At 38.2% G+C, this 18,222-nt stretch overlaps 1 protein-coding gene across 7 annotated transcripts in view; it reads left to right on the top strand.

The window, feature by feature from the left end:
* Positions 1-18,006, top strand: part of sema5ba (sema domain, seven thrombospondin repeats (type 1 and type 1-like), transmembrane domain (TM) and short cytoplasmic domain, (semaphorin) 5Ba) — a 193,478-nt gene extending 175,472 nt beyond the window's left edge. For 3 of the 7 annotated variants that reach the window (XM_042002774.1, XM_042002773.1, XM_042002775.1), the window contains 6 exons: positions 202-372; positions 2,149-2,199; positions 2,733-2,870; positions 4,456-4,500; positions 6,602-6,807; positions 10,982-13,314. In XM_042002774.1, the coding sequence (XP_041858708.1) occupies positions 202-372; positions 2,149-2,199; positions 2,733-2,870; positions 4,456-4,500; positions 6,602-6,807; positions 10,982-11,158 (788 nt within the window). In that variant the 3' untranslated portion in view covers positions 11,159-13,314. Of the gene's footprint in view, positions 1-201; positions 373-2,148; positions 2,200-2,732; positions 2,871-4,455; positions 4,501-6,601; positions 6,808-10,981; positions 13,315-17,336 lie in introns of those variants that run through there. The other 4 variants (XM_042002777.1, XM_042002780.1, XM_042002779.1 and 1 more) reach the window with 3 other exon arrangements.
* The last annotated feature ends 216 nt before the right edge of the window (positions 18,007-18,222 follow it).

Here is an 18,222-nt window from a genome sequence, read left to right as displayed (position 1 = left end):
TTTTATAACGATATAAACAGCAACATGTAAAAATGAGTAAAGTTCCACTTCTAGTCACACTTTTAGGAGCTAAGACTTAAGTAAATAGAGGCTTATGAGGATGCCTTTCCTTCATATATTAAATCATTTGTGTCAACTAGTAAACAGCATATTGTCATATTTACAAATACTGTATGAATAATGCAAATGTGTGTCTTACAGTGAAAGGTGCATGGTCGTGTTGGTCACCCTGGACTCAATGCTCAGTGGGTTGCGGTGGCGGTCACTACCAACGGACACGCTCCTGTAACAGCCCTGCACCTGCCAATGGAGGAGACATTTGCATAGGCCTACACACTGAGGAGGCCCTATGTAACACACACGCATGCGACGGTAAGGCCACAAATAAATTAAAAATCAACCCCAGTCATGCCACCAAAGCTTGGGCTACTTTCATCTCACCACCAAGCTGACTATCATCTCCCACACCATGCCATTTCTGTGCTGTCCCCTGTGCTAAATAGCTTCTTTCATCTCTTACTAATGAATGAAGCAGGTCTTAGATAAATGAATCTAAGAAAACAAACTAGCCTCCCACCGTCTTGTGTCCGATGCACTGCCGGCGCTTTGAGCACCATGGTAACCTCTCTGGAAAGGTCTAAAGAGATGGACTTGTAGTGTTGTACATATGGAAATCGGTTCGGTCATAAATTTCTTGTTGAGGATGTCTGTACATGATGACTAACATGTATCCACCTTGTTTTTCCTCACTTGGCTTCCTTTTCCTACACCCATTTACAAAGTGTGTATGAGATAACATTTCTGCTTCTGCTGAGTTCACTATGAAAATAATGGAATTTTGTTTTTTGCTTCAAGCACAGAAAAAATACAAGTTGGTTCTGCACAAGGCTGTAAATCAATAGACGTGCAAAACCCAGCAAATATCTATAACAGCATTTACACTGGTCCAGTTGTCAGAATCTTAATGACACTTTATTTAACTTGAAGATTTGGTGGCTCTGTTCCACCCTCATGACCTTGTGTAAAATTCTGATATTTATTTTTATTTCCTGCAGGTAGTTTGAGCTTTCTACCTGCAGGAAATAAAAATAGCAGAACAGTCTGTCAGCGATTGATTCTTTAGCAAAATGTGTATTATTAAACTTTTCATTGTTCTGTGTAGCTTAGTTTTGTTCCTTCTAAATGTGAGGATGCATGTGAAGTACAGAAACACCCTCCATCCCTCCCCCTTCAACACCCATTCTCCTCACCAGGGCACTGAAATATTCATGAAATCTGCTTGCTAATCCAGCAGGATAAAAAGTACAGCATCAAGACTCGTAAGGGTTCAGCCTGACTCTGATTCTAGGTTTTCATATCAAATTTAATAAAAATTACATTATTATTCCCTAAAAGGAAACTATACAAATGAGCATCTTAATGCGTTTTGGATTTTTTTTTTTCCTAGTGAAAAACAAAAATAACTCAGGAAGTTCATTTATTTAACACCACAGGTTTAAATACATGCTAGTTTGTTGTCTTTTTTTTTTGTAGTCTACTGGATTAATTTGTTGTTACTCCATAATCATAATTTTTATCAGATGCTTTTCATTTTTAATCCACCCAACTGCCAATCACAAACAAGTAACTCATAGTCTGCCTCCCTCCCCTCTTAATTACAAAGAATATTTAATGGATTGCGCCCCTTCCTCAAGCAGATGCTAATCAAGCCTCCTTTATATCAAGTTAATGCTTTCCTGCCTGACGTGGACCAGCACATCCTGTTAACTCTGCACCAGTCCCAATATGTCTCCTTGTCTGCTCATTTATTGACATTCACACCATCAGTCATCTATTGGGGTTCTCCTGGTGCCACGGTTCTCTTTGCATGTGTAATTAGAGGAAAGCTGGCTGTCACAGAGATCTTTGATGCCCCTGTCGCAGGTCATTTGATTAAAGTCTCTGTCAGTAATGGAGGACAGCAAGAAGAATTGTCAGTATGGCATACTAACACCAGCCCCAGGCTTGATGTTTCACCTTAGTCAACAGACTGATCACGCAGGTCATCCAGATGACAAAGATGAAAGGGAATAAATGAAGCAATTAAAGCACCTTTGACTTATGCACATTTAAGAACATTTAATGTGGTTGTTGTTTTTGTATGTTTAGATGTTTGTGCAGAAAAACAGCAGCAGGTTGTGGAGGATAAGCAGCCGGTTGGTGAGTACCAGACTGATAGGAAAGGTAAAAAGGCTTTTTTCCACTGCTTCCACTAGGGCTCTCTCTGCCAAAACTGCACACTTGAGAGAACGCCGAGTAACAAACCAGCTTTTTATCAGACTTTCATTGCAGTAGCCTGGCTCCCTCCACTTCGGTGCACTTGAATGAGGGTTAAAAGAGTGCAGTAAGTGCATGGTTCAAAGGGAGGAGCTGAGAGTTGGGAAATTTCTCTTTCCTCTTGGGTAGGAGCTTTTGTTTATTGCTTGGTAGCCTGCTGCGGGGAAACAGCACTAAAGCTTGGCTCAGGAGACAAATATCTCTGCTATGCACTAAACAAACTCTTTGGGTTTACTCTTTCAATTCTGTTTACATCACAAACGCTTTTTGGTGCGTTTGGGTTGTTTGGCCCGTTTGTGAGGTTACTGGGGCAGGTGGCGACAGCCTGGGTGGGCGCAGTTGTTTCCAGGCCATCCTAGTTTGATGTTGCCTTGTAGTTGTCTGGGTTTACATTGATTGATCTTTTTTCTATTTAGGTGGCTGGATGGCCTGGTCGCTGTGGTCAGCCTGTGATGAGTCAGGCTTGCAAATGAGGAATCGGGTGTGTGGTGCTCAGGGCAACAGTCCCTGTCTGGGAAACAGCACGCAGCGCAGAGACTGCAATGAAATACCTGGTGAGTCAGTCAGCTCTCAGATGCCTTTGCATCCCCTTTTAATGTCGTCACAAGAGGCTGAGGTTGGCTGATCAAAGGCAAAAATCACTGCAATATTTTTTTGTTCTGAATTTTAGGACGCAGTCTTATTTACAGTATACACTGCAAGTATTTATAATTATTTAAGGTCTATGTTCGTCACTATTTTTCTTTTCTTTTTTGAGACGTTTAGAAGGTAAGCCCCTCCAAAACTGGTTACATGCAATCTATTCAGTGTGATTGTAATAATGGTAAATACAGTTACCAAAAGTTAGTGTTTAGAAAATAAATTGCACCACCAGAATCCAAATCGCAAGACTTCAGGGCCTGCATTTCTTTTTCATTAGAATATTCACTCAAAATAAAAATACAAGAAACTTTTACTCATATGACTAAGCCTGTTTGTTAATCTGTCAAGAATATACTAAAAGATTGTACCATGCTGAGTTTTATGAGACGTGGTTATGGGTAGAACATCTGGTGAACTTAATCCAGATGTTTTGCGGGTTTGGTTGCAGATCAGTATAACCAAGTGGAATTTTGGTCTTGGTGGATTTTGCGTGCTAGATGCTGTTCTAGTTTTAACTACAAAAACTAATACAAAGATTTGTTTAAAAACAATATTTGTGTTGTTGCAGAAGTGTAAAAAAATAATTTAAAAAAAGTACACAGTACACAACATCTGCTCAAACTTAAGCTTTGGTGTTTTGTAAAGTTTGACTGATTAATTTAGGGGAAAGGTTAATCTTAGTTCACCTTCTTACCAAGCCATCACTGTCATCATCCCCACTCACAAATATCCATAGACATATCTGTGTATGTATAGCTGCCATCTCCTTTGTACACTAAACTCATCTGTTTATGTTAATTACCTATAATTAGGTCCATCTGAATCCATTAAGTCAGCAGTTCACTCTGTTGGCCCTCACTGCTCCTTGTTATGCTGATGTTGATCTCAAGTTTCTCCTGAAATGATCTTTCATGGCCTGCCAGCGTACTCTCTACAAGTTCAGAATTTGTAATGAGTTAAAAATATATATATATATGTATATCTGACATCACACCAGATGACATCTACTTTTTATTGCAAATTTCTGATGTGACGAAGGGATTGGTTAAGGTCACTCACAGAAAGAAGGCAGCTGTAAAGACATTAAAAATTTATTTTAAAAAAAGATTCAGGATATGTGGCACTGAGGTTAAAATAGTTGAAACACAGACAAACCTCTCTTTGTCCCTCTTCTGAAGACAGGACATATTGAAAATGTAAACTATTGCTCTGCCATAAAGTATTTAAGAGCAACTAGACAAGCTGGATGGAGCAGAACTTGGAGGGATTTTCACTCCAAAGTCAGTAAAGTAAAAAAAAAAAATCTCATCGTGGACAGTTTGCACAACGGAGACAACATTTCGTTTTCTCATTCAGTGTTTTGTTTCTGCATGTCAATTCCTCTGATGACACAGTCGGTGGCTGTGTTTTGGATGCCATTTTTCCTGGGAAGAGTGTGTGTTTGCATGTGTGTGTGCATGCATGTGTGTCTGACTCGTGTTCCTTTCCTCTCTGCAGTCATTCTCCCAGCATCTGGTTTTGATAAGGACCAACAATGTGGAGGTAAGTGGATTAACAGCTGCCACTGCTTAGTCTGTGTGCATGCTCAAGTTTGTTTTACCCCTTCATGTTTCCACAGAGGTCTGTAACATGTCTGTTTTCATGCATTATATGTGCATTTTCATGTTTGTTATTTCACTCTGTGCAGAATCCTAATAACTAGTCAGGGTTGAAGAAGAAAAAATGCTTTTCTTCATGTGCCAGGAAACTGCAGACACATTTTTGTCAGTGTCCTCAGATTTTGCCCGAGTGCATATTACTTTACTTGTGAGGGATGAGATCAACAAAAGAAACACTTAAGAAAATTCTTGAAGATAACTGTTAACAAAAAGAACATCCATGACTGAAATCAGCAGGAGATTTTTTGCAGTGCTCTACTTTTAATGTGACTTGGAGTCTTACTTTGAGTTGAACCACTGAGGTAAATAAATGTTCCAAGCTTGCACCTTTTAATTCAGATTTAAAACTTTAGCATCAGGTTTGTTTTATTTTAAAATGCTTCACAGCAACATTCAGAAAGTTTTTAAGGCCGTGAACCACAGCTCGACTATGAAACATCCAATTCAACAGGTTCAAGTTAGTAGGGGTGGCCTCTAAAGCAACTTAATAAACAACTTTTATGTGGGCAGAGATGAATGATCCAACCCTTTCCTGCAGGTCAAGTCAAAAAATTACATCCAGGGCTGGAAAGGGGATTCAAACGAGGAAGTGCAAACAATCCACTTGTTGGTTTCATTAGAGTGTGAGGATGTCCATAAAATATGCAGTGTGCCACTTTATTTGCATGAGTTAGCTGTTTAATAACAAATTTGGCCAATTTTAGGAATTCTTTTATATGCTCATGTTCCAAAGAAAGCACAAGCTTTTATCTTGAAAGCCAGTGTCACTTTATGTGTGACAAGTGTTTAGCCAGAAAAATAATATTTGACTGGTAAGAATGAGAAAATGTTTAAAGAAAATTATAAATTCATAACTCCTTTTATTGCATGTTAGGTCATTTTTGCGGCAGTACAAATTACTATTTTAACTAAAACAAAAAACCACTAGAGGACTAATTTTAAAGAACCTGTTACATAAAGGGGGCATATATCAGGATTTATGTCATTATGAGGGTGGTTCGTCCAAGTACATTAACATACTCCCAATTTCTAAGCAACACTGCTGTGCTGCTCCTTTCTGCTTCAAGCACAGATAGGGATCGCTGCATTACCAATAAAAATGGAATTCTCTTTCACGTCTACCTTTTCACGCTGGGACTGATGGTCCTTCATTGCACATCGTGTTACATAAAATACAGAAGGGGAACCTGGCATTGATATTTAAACATGAAAATCTAGAGCTCCATGTTAAAATGCCAACTTGACAGCAGATAAGTTAAAAAAAAAAAAAATGTTAGCTTCTATGTCAAATTTCTCCCATGATGACAATTTTACAGGGCACATTTCTTGGTAATATACCAGATCTGAATTGCTTTCAAGATCAAAGTTATGCATAATTGAAGGTTTAGCCACCTTGTGTGATGGGTGTGTGATATGCTTCCCAAATGGGTTCTCAATCAGATATATCCCTTGTGAAAAATGTCTGGCTCCAAAAATTGCAGATATTGATGACAAAATGACAAACTCAAGGTCGTAAAATTATCATAGGACACCCTTTATCTACATTCTATGTTGAACTGCACGCTGTTCACTTACAAATGAACAAAGTAACTGGGAGCAGCCCTGGATGGCGCCTTTGAACTGACTCTAAAATAAAATGACTCCAGGTGGGACTGCTGAAGGTGTAAAGTCGTAATGTTTCAAGGCAAATACATAAATGAGAAATTACTACAGCATGCCACATTTTGTCAATAAGCTAAACCAATTTTCATTTTAAGAGAAATGACATTTTATAAAAAAGGATAAGAATATGTTCTTATTCTCTTTACAAGTTTAACCACCATTCTTTCTCCTGTATATTGAGAAATCAGACTAATTCAGAATCACTTGAGCCACATAATGAGACTTCTGGTTACTATGGGAGGTTTATAAAGCCGGTCTGTGAACTCTGTAGAATAGGGATGTTATGTCCAACTTTTCTAACACCATGTTTCTTTATTTTTCAGCATTCACCTCCATTCATCTAATTGCCACTGGTGTTTCCTGCTTCGTCGGGGCGGGGTTGCTGTCCTTTCTTATCTACGTGTACTGTCAGCGTTTCCACAAACCTTCACAAGAGTCTGCCATCATTCATCCCACCACCCCAAACCACCTCAACTACAAGGGCAACACCACACCAAAGAATGAAAAGTACACGCCCATGGAGTTTAAGGTATTTGTCTTAAATTTGCAAAAATACAAATGAAAATAAAAGATTGGTAATTTGAGGTTACTCAAATACTAACAATGTTATGATTCAAGGGCAACGAGATTTTAACAATTCATTAATCTAAATAGTGCACTCACCACAGAAGATGAATTACTGTTCTTTTTTTGTACCTCCTTGTTCTAACACAGAGCTTATACTGGAGGCTTTAAGCCTTTCTACCTGCACACAAATCTAGTTCTTATGAATGGGCTCCATTAAATTTTAAAAGCATTAGTAAGCCCTCCACCTCCCACTGCGATCAGTCTGCTGTGCATTCACATTTACAGCAAGTCAAACTATTCCCATTTTAAGTTAGGAGACTGATCTTCAAATTAATATCCTTCTCCCTAACTTCTACTGTCTTGCATTATTATTGATTATTTCCTGTCCATGCTTACATGGGAGACAGTTTTAATTAATTGCTTTGAAACTTTAAAAACCAAGGGATGGAACTTGATATTTAATGTAACCAAATTTTCTTGTCAGCTTTATGCTTTCAAGGCTTATTCAATACAATTTTAAATTTTAGTTTTAGGTTTGGTTTCTCTGACAAACACTCCCTCCGGTTTTTGTTGTTCTTATGAAAACTGTTGATGCATTAGGATAACTAGATTTAATCCTATTTGTTTTATTCCAAAATGACCCGTTGCACCTGTATAACATTGGAAATTATGGACAGAGCAAATCATTAGCAGCAGATGTGATTTTGGTAAAGATTTTTTACAACCCCCCCCCCCCCCCCCCCCCCCAAAAAAAAATTTCAGTTTTGTAGTTAATATTTTGTTTACAAGCTTTTAAATCTGCTTCCACATCATGTTTGAATAATCTGTTTAGGTTAATTTGGGAATCAAGTGAAAATGCTCTCCGGGTGATTCAGTTCACCAGTAACATGTCTGAGAATTGACAGATACAAAAAGTTGTGATTGTAAAATGTGAACTGCAGACTTTTCATGCTTAGAAATTTACCATTATTTATTTATGTACGAGTCTTACAAAGAAAACCTTGTTGGTGCCATGCAATCCGTTACCGTTTCCAATTATAATGCATGTATAAAATAAATCCTATCAGGCTAACACAAATTACTAATAGCAGTCTACAGTGGTCCCTCGTTGATTGCAGGTGTTATGTTCAGAAAACACCCTGCGATAAATGAAATCCGCAAAATGATGACCTTATTAATTGTCACAATTCTAATGCATGTTAGGCCTAATTATCCCTTCTTGGAGCCTTTATAGACCTTTCCCAAACTATAATGAACATTCTCACACACTTTGTACACTTAAAAACCTACATATATTTAACAACGTGAATTTCTTAATAATTACTTACCCCGTTAAATATATTACAGCTTCTCTGCTGGCGCTGCGTCCCCACCCTCGTCTGTAACATTGTTTTTCACAGAAGTGCCCAGTTGTTGCTGTCTTTTTCAGAGTGAAGAACATGGTAATGGGAAGTTGCTGGCGCTTCTTTTTTTTCTGGGCGAGAATGTTCTTATACACCGACATGCCACTTTCAATGATATTGGAGAACTGTAATAAGCGGAACATCAAGGGGTCCCACTCTTGATCCAATTTCCTCCAACCTAATCGGAATCGATATGAAAACTGGGCTACAGTTACAGAGTACTTTGGCCAATCAAGACACAAAACAGCACATTGATGTTTACCGACCCAATCAAAAAACAAAGCACAGTGGGCTGATTCCTACAGTAAAATTTGGATGTAGAATGGTTGAAATAGGATTTACCTATACTTAAATATGCAGTGCTGCATAAAAAAAATCTGCGAGACGTCAGAAGATGAACCGCAATATGGCGAGGGACCACTGTATTGCCAAATCAAATACATGAACACAGTGTTAAAATTGTCAAATGTCCTGAATAACCGTAGGTACAAGCCTACTTCAGGGGTGTCCAGCTCTGGCCCTCAAGGGCTGCAATCCTGCAGGTTTTAGATGTCTCCCTGATCCTACAGCTTAAGTTCTGCCCAAGTATACTATATTGCCAGAAGTCTTTACTCACCCATCCAAATAATTGAAATCAGGTGTTCCAATTACTTCAATGGCCACAGGTGTATAAAAATCAAGCACAGACTCACACACTGTTTCTACAAACATTTATGAAGGAATGGCTCACTCTCAGGAGCTCAGTGAATTCCAGCCTGGTACTGTGATAGGATGCCACGTGTGCAACAAGTACAGTTGTGAAATTTCCTTACTCCTAAATATTCCACAGCCAACTGTCAGTGGTATAACAAAGTGGAAGCGATTGGGAACGACAGCAATTCAGCCACGAAGTGCCGTAAAATGACTGAGCAGGGCTGGCAGATGCTGAGGTGCATAGTGCACAAAGGTCAGCAACTTTCTACATAGTCGATTGCTACAGACCTCCAAGCTTCATGTGGCCTTCAGATCAGCTCAAGAACAGTGTAACGAGAGCTTCATGGATTGGGTTTCCATGGCCGAGCAGCTACATCCAAGCCATACATCACCAAAAGCAATGCAAAGCGTTGGATGCAGCGGTGTAGGGAACGCTGCCACTGGACTCTGGATTAGTGGAGACACTTACTCTGGAATGACGAATTGCAAAAAACAGTGTCTGACCTCACAAATGCGCTTCTGGAGGAATGGTCAAAAATTCCTATTAACACACTCCTAAACCTTGTGAAAAGCTTTCTAAGAGTTAAAGCTGTTATAGCTGATTTGATTAAGAATGGGATGTCTGTTAAGTTCATACGAGAGTCAAGGCAGGTGAGCCAATACTTTTGGCAATATAGTGTATACTGACCTATTAATCTTATTCAGATCTACTGCAGCACGAAACATCCGTATCCTGCGGGACAGTGGCCCTCAAGGTCTGACTTTGGACACCCCTGACCTACTTTAAGTATGATAAACTGCTGCGTGGGAGCCCTTTGCCTAATCATTTTCTTTCAAACTTTTGTTATGATCACATTTGTCAAACATTTTGGCTTTTTCCAAACAACCAAAGCATGGCAGTAAGGATGTGCTTAGCTACAGTTCCCCATAACTGTGATTTGATCATCTCATACTTCATGTACTTGTGGTTATGTGGATGTGGTGCTGACAACCATTGTGGTGTTGAGAGCCTGAACTCGTTAGCTTTAATGACCACAGGAGGTGGCCAGACTTTGCTGGATGTGCAGGCAATGTCACTGTGTACTACACTTTTGTGCAATATGCTCCTTCTCCTCCAGGCCAATTTATGTAGCCCCGCTTTTGTATTTTACTGACTCTAACCTGATTATCTTCCTGCCCTGGTCCCCAGAGCTGTTCCGATGGATTACATTAGTCTAATGCTTCCCCTGGAAAGTGTTTTGCCCTATGTTCGGCTTTTACTAGAGACCTGGCAATTGCATTAACATAAAATGTGGATTTTGGACTTATTTTTAATAAAGAGACCTCTAGCAAATTCCTGTCATCTTGTATGAGTTTAAGAACTGAGTATACTTGACAAGATTTAAATTAAATTAGTTAAAATGGTTTGCTTTAGTTATGAATACACAAACAAGTAACAATCTGAAGTCTCATTGTATTTTATTCACCTGCAGGCAAGAATCCTGTCTATGCTGTCAATTCCTCTTATAGAGAAAGACTGATGTGTTTTAAAACCAGATTTTTCAAATAAATCCATAAAGTAAAACTTTATTGAAAAATTACTTGGAGTTCCCTCTGCTCTAGATATTTTACATATGTGTTACATATATAATCTTTAAAACAAAACAATATATCTCACCCATATAAAAAGCTGATTTACATTAAAACTAGTTACTATATTGCTAAAGCAATATAAGTAGTGGCATACATTTACATGTTATTAAATATTACTACAGCCATTAGACAATTAGCTTAACAAAGAGACAGGGAAAGAATACACAATAGCTTGCCAGGCTGCATTTTAAGTTAAAGGTGGGTAAAGGATTACTACTGCACCACTTTTGGATTAGAAATGCCTGCTTGTGGCCTCAACAAACTATTTAAAGGTTGGATATCTACTTCCTATAATAAGAAAGCTCAGTTTTGAAAGTATTCAGTGCTATGGCACAGGATGTTAAACATCTGTATAATTCCACCACAAGAGTGGTAAAGTTTTTTTTTTCTACGATGCCATCATTTCAGACACTAAACAAGAACAACCTGCTGCCAGATGAAAGAACCAACTTCTACCCAACGCCGCACCAGCAGACAAATGTCTACACCACCACTTACTATCCCACAACACTTGGCAAATTCGACTACCAACCCAACTCCTCCCCTTCACCGTGCAGAACCTACAACCATAGCAACAATAGCTGAGACAAGGCTCACAATCGGCTCTCCATCCCCTTACCTCCAATGGACACCGCCTCAATGCCATGGTGACACAACTGAACCCACATGAACTGAAATTCTACTCTGAGCTTGGCCAGGTTCCTCTGCTCAACGTCACCCCCCCTTATTGTTCCCATAGTCTCTCTTGCATGGGGTTTGTGTTTTCAGGGGTGTTGCTGGAACGTTCCATCAGGAGAACTGGGTTTGGAGAACAATGCCTTCACCCTGGTAAAGTCATGAACTTATGCAAGCAGCTGGGGGTTTGTTTTTCTAAGGGCCTGACTGGATATAGCTGTATCAACTTACTGCTTAATGTGGGGAACTAGTGGAAAAACTCAAGGTCAACTTCTGGTTTGTGGAGATTGTTGTGACCACACCACTTCAGTGCAGATACTAGGATGAGCACCCACAATATTGGCCTAATGTGAAAACGACAAAGGAAAAAAAAAAGAACTGTGGATCTAAGTTACCATTATATGCCTCTTCATTACAAACTACATTCTCAGCCTGTCACGAACCGGAGTCCCTCAACAACAAAAGCAGTTACAGAGAACAAAAGGTGAATGTGGTCATGTCCTTCCCACACACACTATGGAGAAAGGGAACAACAAAAGAAAAAACTCAATGAAGTCGATGATGAAATAAATTAGAGATCAATATCAGCTTGGTTGTTTGGGGGAAAATGCTCTCCCTCCATTGTTGGTATTTCATGACAGGAAAGATAAGAACTTTAATGTTGATTAAGGTTTTGTATAGCTGTGTGGAAAAGTAACAAGCAACATGACCCTCAGCTAGAGAGAACTATTCTCCAAATCTGTTTAGGATCAGAGTCCCATGCCTTTTGTTGGCAAGGACGGTTACTTATAAAGTCAAAACTAGGAGTGCGAAGAGCATTTAGAACTGTCAAAGCTTTGGGAATGCCGTGGGTGCCTGTATGCAATAGAAGGCAGGGGCAATATCGGTTTCATTTATATTTTTCTCAGAACAATAAAAGACTTCTGGATGAGAATTGATTGATTCTCCAATTAATTCTCCACTGAACGAATGCAAATCTACTGAGTGCTAAATAGCTTGGTGGTCATATCAAATATGGCCATTAAGCTGAACAACGGGAGTGGGTTTTTCTATGATGGTAGAATAAGCTAGTAAACTGGCACTTGTTTTTTGGGGGGTTTTTTTCAAGATGATTGTTTTATGCTCAGATGAGCTGTAGCATAGGAGGAGATATTTTGTCAAATAAGATAACTGCTTAATTCTCGTGTCCCTAATTTCACTTCACTGAATGAACACATTTAGGTTTTTGGTTGTTCAGCAGCATCATTACAACTGCATATTCAATTCACTGTGTTCCAAAAATAAAACAATGAATTTTAACGTTTTCTTTCTTTCCTTTGTTAAAACAAATACTAACAACTCACTTGAAAAGAACATCATTTATGCTTGTTTAGAAGTTTGCCAGTAAGAAGATCAAAACGAATGCATGCGAGTGCGAATGTGTACATGCAAACACATGTATTGCTTGTGTGCCAGAGTAAAAAGGAGGTTACTGTATTCTGTACAATGTAAATGCTTAACATGAGTAAAAGGCCTGTAATGGTGATTTTCTTTTTTTATATAAAACTATTTGTGCATTTCCTACCTACATTCTGTCACTGTCATCATTATACTGGTTTTTCTATCCATGTATGAGATGTTAACCATTTTAAGTTAAAGAATCACACATCTGGTTCCTGCAGTGGTTAAGTGGACATTATTTATAGTCACAGCTTGGTTTATTAAGGGCATTTTCACTGCTATATTTTGTTATTGCCTGACTGATGAATGCTAATCAAGCAATGCTTTTCTGTTTAGCTAATGTACATGCACGAGATGAGAGCTCTATCTGTATATAGAAACAGCAGCCTTCAGCCCATTTAATGTCCCTGAAGAGGATTGTGTAAATTTATCTGTATATTGTATAGCTAACACTGTTTAAGAAAAAAAAGGAAAAAAAAAAAAAAAAAGCCTTAGTTTTAAAAAAAAAAAAAAAAGAAAAAAAGTGCAGCAGCTAAGTACACAAAAACATGAGGTTTGTTTGGGGACAGAGCTCCACAATGTGACCAACTGCTTGCGGCTTAATGGCCTTTATCCAGCTGCTCAAATATCACGTTTCCAAACACTTGAACCCACAGTAAAAATAACAAACCGTAGCACTTATTAGTGTGAGATATTACACACTGCAAATTTTTAAATAACAGTAAACGGAATTTAAAAGACGTCATTTTAATCTAAATTAATATTTTATTGGCTTGGTCTGAAAGCCTTGATGTGATTGGTAATTCTGGGCTCTGTCCCCGTGATGTGAGGCTCTATGCCCTTCTATGCAACTTACCAGGTGTACTGTTAGACCTGTCATGTAGACTATAATCACTGCCTTTTAGACACTGTGAATTTTTTTGTACCCTATATTTTTGTATGTTGTACATTATTATAAAGGACAATAAACCTTGATGCCAAGACAAAAACAGCCCAAGCACTATGAGTTATAGATGGGTTTCTTACTTACAAACATTACAGGTTGTCTGTGCAGCCAGGGTGCAAAACTACTGCTGGTAGTCATAGGAAGCTAATAAGCTTCCTTAATAAATGTAATAAATTATCCTGAACCTTTAGCTTCAGACTCCCTGCAAGATCAGTATCATAGTGGGCCTTGTTTAAAATAATAATAAAAAAAAAAAAAAAACATGCATTGCAGCTAATAAATCCATACATTTTCACAACTGGGTTGCTGTCCAGCACAAACAAACTGCACCCAAGAAATAAGATAACTGTGTTTTTAGGAAACCTGAAAAGGGTCAACATTCCTCACAACCAAAACCAAGTGCAATACTATCAAAAGTAGTGGTGTATTACTTGTTCCTTATCATGAAACAGCAGAACTTAAAGATATCGCAAGCAACATAAATCTATAGATAGTGAGGTAGATGGTCTAAGGGTAATTCTTTTTTTATTTTTCATTAACAGTAACATAAGTAGATGTCAGCTTGAGTAATATTCAGTTCACCTGACTTTGTTCTGCTTCAGATCCAAATGGTAAATGGTAAATGGTAAAAAAGACCAGTTTTACCAAAAACTTCCCTTAAATAATTGATAATTGTGAATCTGCAATCAGCATTTCTTTAATAGCTACATTTACATGGACAAATAATTCATCTGTCCAATTTAAACCAATCGGATCGCAGAATTCCTTGCTGACATGTTTACATGAGTGTTAGATGAATTGATCTGATCAACTGTATTTACATGATGGGCAGATTTAATACGAAAGTAACGCTTTTGACAGGTGCAGTGCCTACTAGTTAGTTGTTTTTTTGGTTTTGTTTATTTTAACCTTTTAAATGCCTAATTGTTCGATAATCTTTAACTCGTTAAGTTTCTAACAAAAACTATGTATCTGCCACAGTCCCATTTTGTTTTGCTGCCACCATGTTTCAAGTCTTCACTGAAACTCATTTCGGCATGTAACCCCCACACGGGTCAAGCATGCGCAGAAACAACATAGACTACAAAAGAATAGGAATGAGTGTATACATGGTTATTTTTTCCTGCTGATGCGATCATGAAAAGGTTTAAACCACCCCTCTTGATCAGATTAAAAATTCTTTCCAATCGAGGTCGATCGGATCAGCTGACATGTTTACATGACATTTTTATTCTGATTGGGCGTTCGATTGGATTAAAAGTGTTCCATGTCAACATAGCTAGTGTAGCCATTAATCCCTTGTTGTCAAAATGATCTTGCCATTATCATCAGGTGAGCAGTAGGTGTCTCAATCATTTACTTTATACCAAGTTTTTGAATTGCACTGTGACAAGAGAATAATGGATAAAATTATAACTATTCATTAGACTGTGATGAGATAATACAGAGCACTCTATACTTGTAAGAAAAAAATAATCTTATGATTTATATTTAACAATGTATGTTAAATAAGTCTTTCATAAATAATATTTTGTAGAAAATGGCAAATATTCATTATTACTCATTCATCATAGCAATTTTCAATCATGTGCCAGAATCGTGAAATGTTCTAGAAATGTTCCAAAAATGAAAGCTTTCTCACTAATGCATACAGGGCCAGTCAACTATCAGTGCACAAAACAGCCCAAAAGTCCCATTATGAAAGACACTAACAAAAGAGAAGGCCTTGGCCACAAGTTATGACAGCTTATTGGCACCTACATTCATAAATTGGGCTTAGGAATAAAGAGAATCCATATGTTCAACATTTCCCCTGGAGAGATCAAAAATAACTGATCAGTCTTTGGAAAAAGCTTCCATGTAGAGAGACTGATGGCACATAACTGTGTCTGGAAATAAGCTAATAAATTAGCCACATTCTTTGACAGTTTTAGACAAAAACTGTTCACCTCTTCTTCAGGAGAGAACCCTGCACGTGGTCCAACATGAGATACATGCAGTACAGAAGATCTTTGCACATACTTGGAAGCACCAATCCTAACATGTAGCATAACAAAATCGCAAGTCGACCCTCAGACTACCAAGCATTGCCATCCAAACAAAAACGCAGTTCAAATCACAATGATTATACGAGCATGTAACAAAAACATGTGAACAGCAAAGTCCACTTTAGAGCGATTTTCTACACTTTAAGCAAACCACACAAACAAGGTGTCATCTGAAATCAAAGACTACTGATTACAAAGATGTCGATCTCATCTCTGTGTGACAGAATCTCTGTGAGCTTGCAACCACAGAGAAGCAAACAAAAACAAAGAACATCACAAAGTTTATCTTACTTTATTTTTTGTGGTCATAAGTTAAATTTATACTGAATCACAACAGTCCTGATAGTTCACATGAAGATGAAGGGAATTTTATAGTGAGGTATTCATGCTGTAACTCTGTCTTGGGGTAATTTCTTTCTGGATCCTTGTGTTTCTGAGTTAAACTTGGGAGCTATCGGTTGATTTTCCTATGATGACTGATGGAGTTGATTATCATCAAAATCAGCTAGTGCATTGCAAAGATATTTACCTACATAACACCTCTATTAAAACATCTGTAAAACTGCTCAGGTTCATGTTTTTAGCTTCTACTTTTGCAGTTCCTCATCAGACATTACTAATTCCTAGAGCACCCAGTCAGCTACCCTCCTCAGTATGCAGTAACTCATGCTGATTATGACAGTTGTGTAGTAATCTCACATTTTAGCTTTCTTTTTACACCAAGATCATACAAACAGCCCCTGTAGTTGTAAAGATATACTTAATTTATTTTGGGTATGTCATTTCAGACAGGAGGCAGGAAAAAACAGGCCTCTTGATGAAGAGGTTAAAAGAAAATTTCTATTGGGGCATGTTTTCTTTCTGCACTAACTTTTTTGCAATAACTAATACCCTATAGGTTAAGTGCATTACTAGCAGGTAAATTCAAGCAACTGGAGTTAAAATCTTAGAGTAAGCAGTAATGATGACAGTAGTCTATGAGTCAAAGAGGTAAAAATCTGACAAAATTAAAAACACCACTCTCATCATGCAGTTCTCTTAAAGATTAAACTACCCTGCTTATAAATGTGCACATGCTAACCTGCACACCAGATCAGTGAAAACATGCTCTGAGTCTGAAGCATCGTACACAAGTACATCTTCTCCCTTTCATCCAGTGAACAAATTACTGCAGCTCTGGAATCCTCTGCTGTATGAGAGCAAAGATGGATGAGACAAACCAGCCAAGTAGTCAGGGTGTGTCCAGAAGAGTGCCCGTGGATCACTACTGGTGCCAGTGGCATAGACTCCAATACTTTATCATTACTACACATTGCTGTTTTGCAGAAAGTTAAGATCAAATCCATACAACAGCTTCTGTCACACTCAACAGGGGAAGACAAATAAAATCAAAACATGGTGTGTAGCCTCAGTCTTTAGCCCCTACATAAATATTGAAGAACACTGTCTATAGCACTATATCTATGACTGTCAGAGCAGAAAGAAGCTCCCAATCTTCATAACCTAACACTCACAACACACAAACCAGTGATGTCTCAAGTCTTCTCATTTGGCCCACTGCAGTCTAAGCTGTACTCCTCAATTAGGGAGGCCTCTCCACAGCTTTAAAAATGGTCACAGTGAAAGCATTAATCCATTGGTATTCTGCTGACAGACAGTTGCAGAAATCAGCATTCTGGCTGACATCCAGGAGGAGGTCGCCGGGAGGAGTCTGGGCTGAAGGAGGCCGCTCAGATAAGATGGTGGAGAAGACATGGAGGAGATGGTGGCACAAGAGTGGGAAGAATCCGCACACAGCTTTATAATTCAACCACCGCATTATAGTGAGGAATGACAATGACACTGACAAAAATAACAGGAAAAACACTGGGTTCTGTGATGTTCTGTGATATTAATGAGTTTGGTTAAAAAATAAAAAAAGGTACCAGCTGAGTTAAAAATGAGTCTGCATCTTCAGCAAAAACACTGCACTCCATCATAGACTATCTTGGAAATTATTTGCTACCCAAGGGTGAGTGTTTACAAACGTGTTAACATTTACCATGATGAAATCATTCCTTATCAAATGAAGTGAAAACAAGTTCAGGTGTTTTTGGTTTTTTCTAATAAATAGTGGGGCTGGTTTACATCTAAGAATGTATAAGAGTTAGGAATTCTTAAGAATTTTCTTATGCAAAACTAGCCTATTAGGCTTTGCAAGTCGCCACACAAAACTGGCTATTAAATTAGCGCTATGCTAATTTTCTGACCTTAAAAATGTGTTTATTAGTTTAAATGGCACACTGACATTCGTTTTTTACCATCCTGCCGCTTTCATTTCCCAGCAGCATCCCATGGCAGAGAAATTATTTAAATGGACTCTACTGAATGAAAATGTTTTTATCAGGACATTTAAAAAGTGAAAGTTTTTTCTGTCCTGAGTGTTTTGCATCACAGCATTTCAGTCATTCATGGAAAATTAGTCTGTGATTAAGTTTGAAAATGTGACATTTTTCCAGCTGAGCGTTGCTGTCAGATAATATTTTCCCACATGTGTCATG

This window comes from Melanotaenia boesemani, chromosome 12 (assembly GCF_017639745.1).
Source record: "Melanotaenia boesemani isolate fMelBoe1 chromosome 12, fMelBoe1.pri, whole genome shotgun sequence".
Lineage (NCBI taxonomy): Eukaryota > Metazoa > Chordata > Actinopteri > Atheriniformes > Melanotaeniidae > Melanotaenia > Melanotaenia boesemani.
Note: the sequence above shows the minus strand (reverse complement) of the source record. Positions and strands in the feature narration are given on the sequence as shown.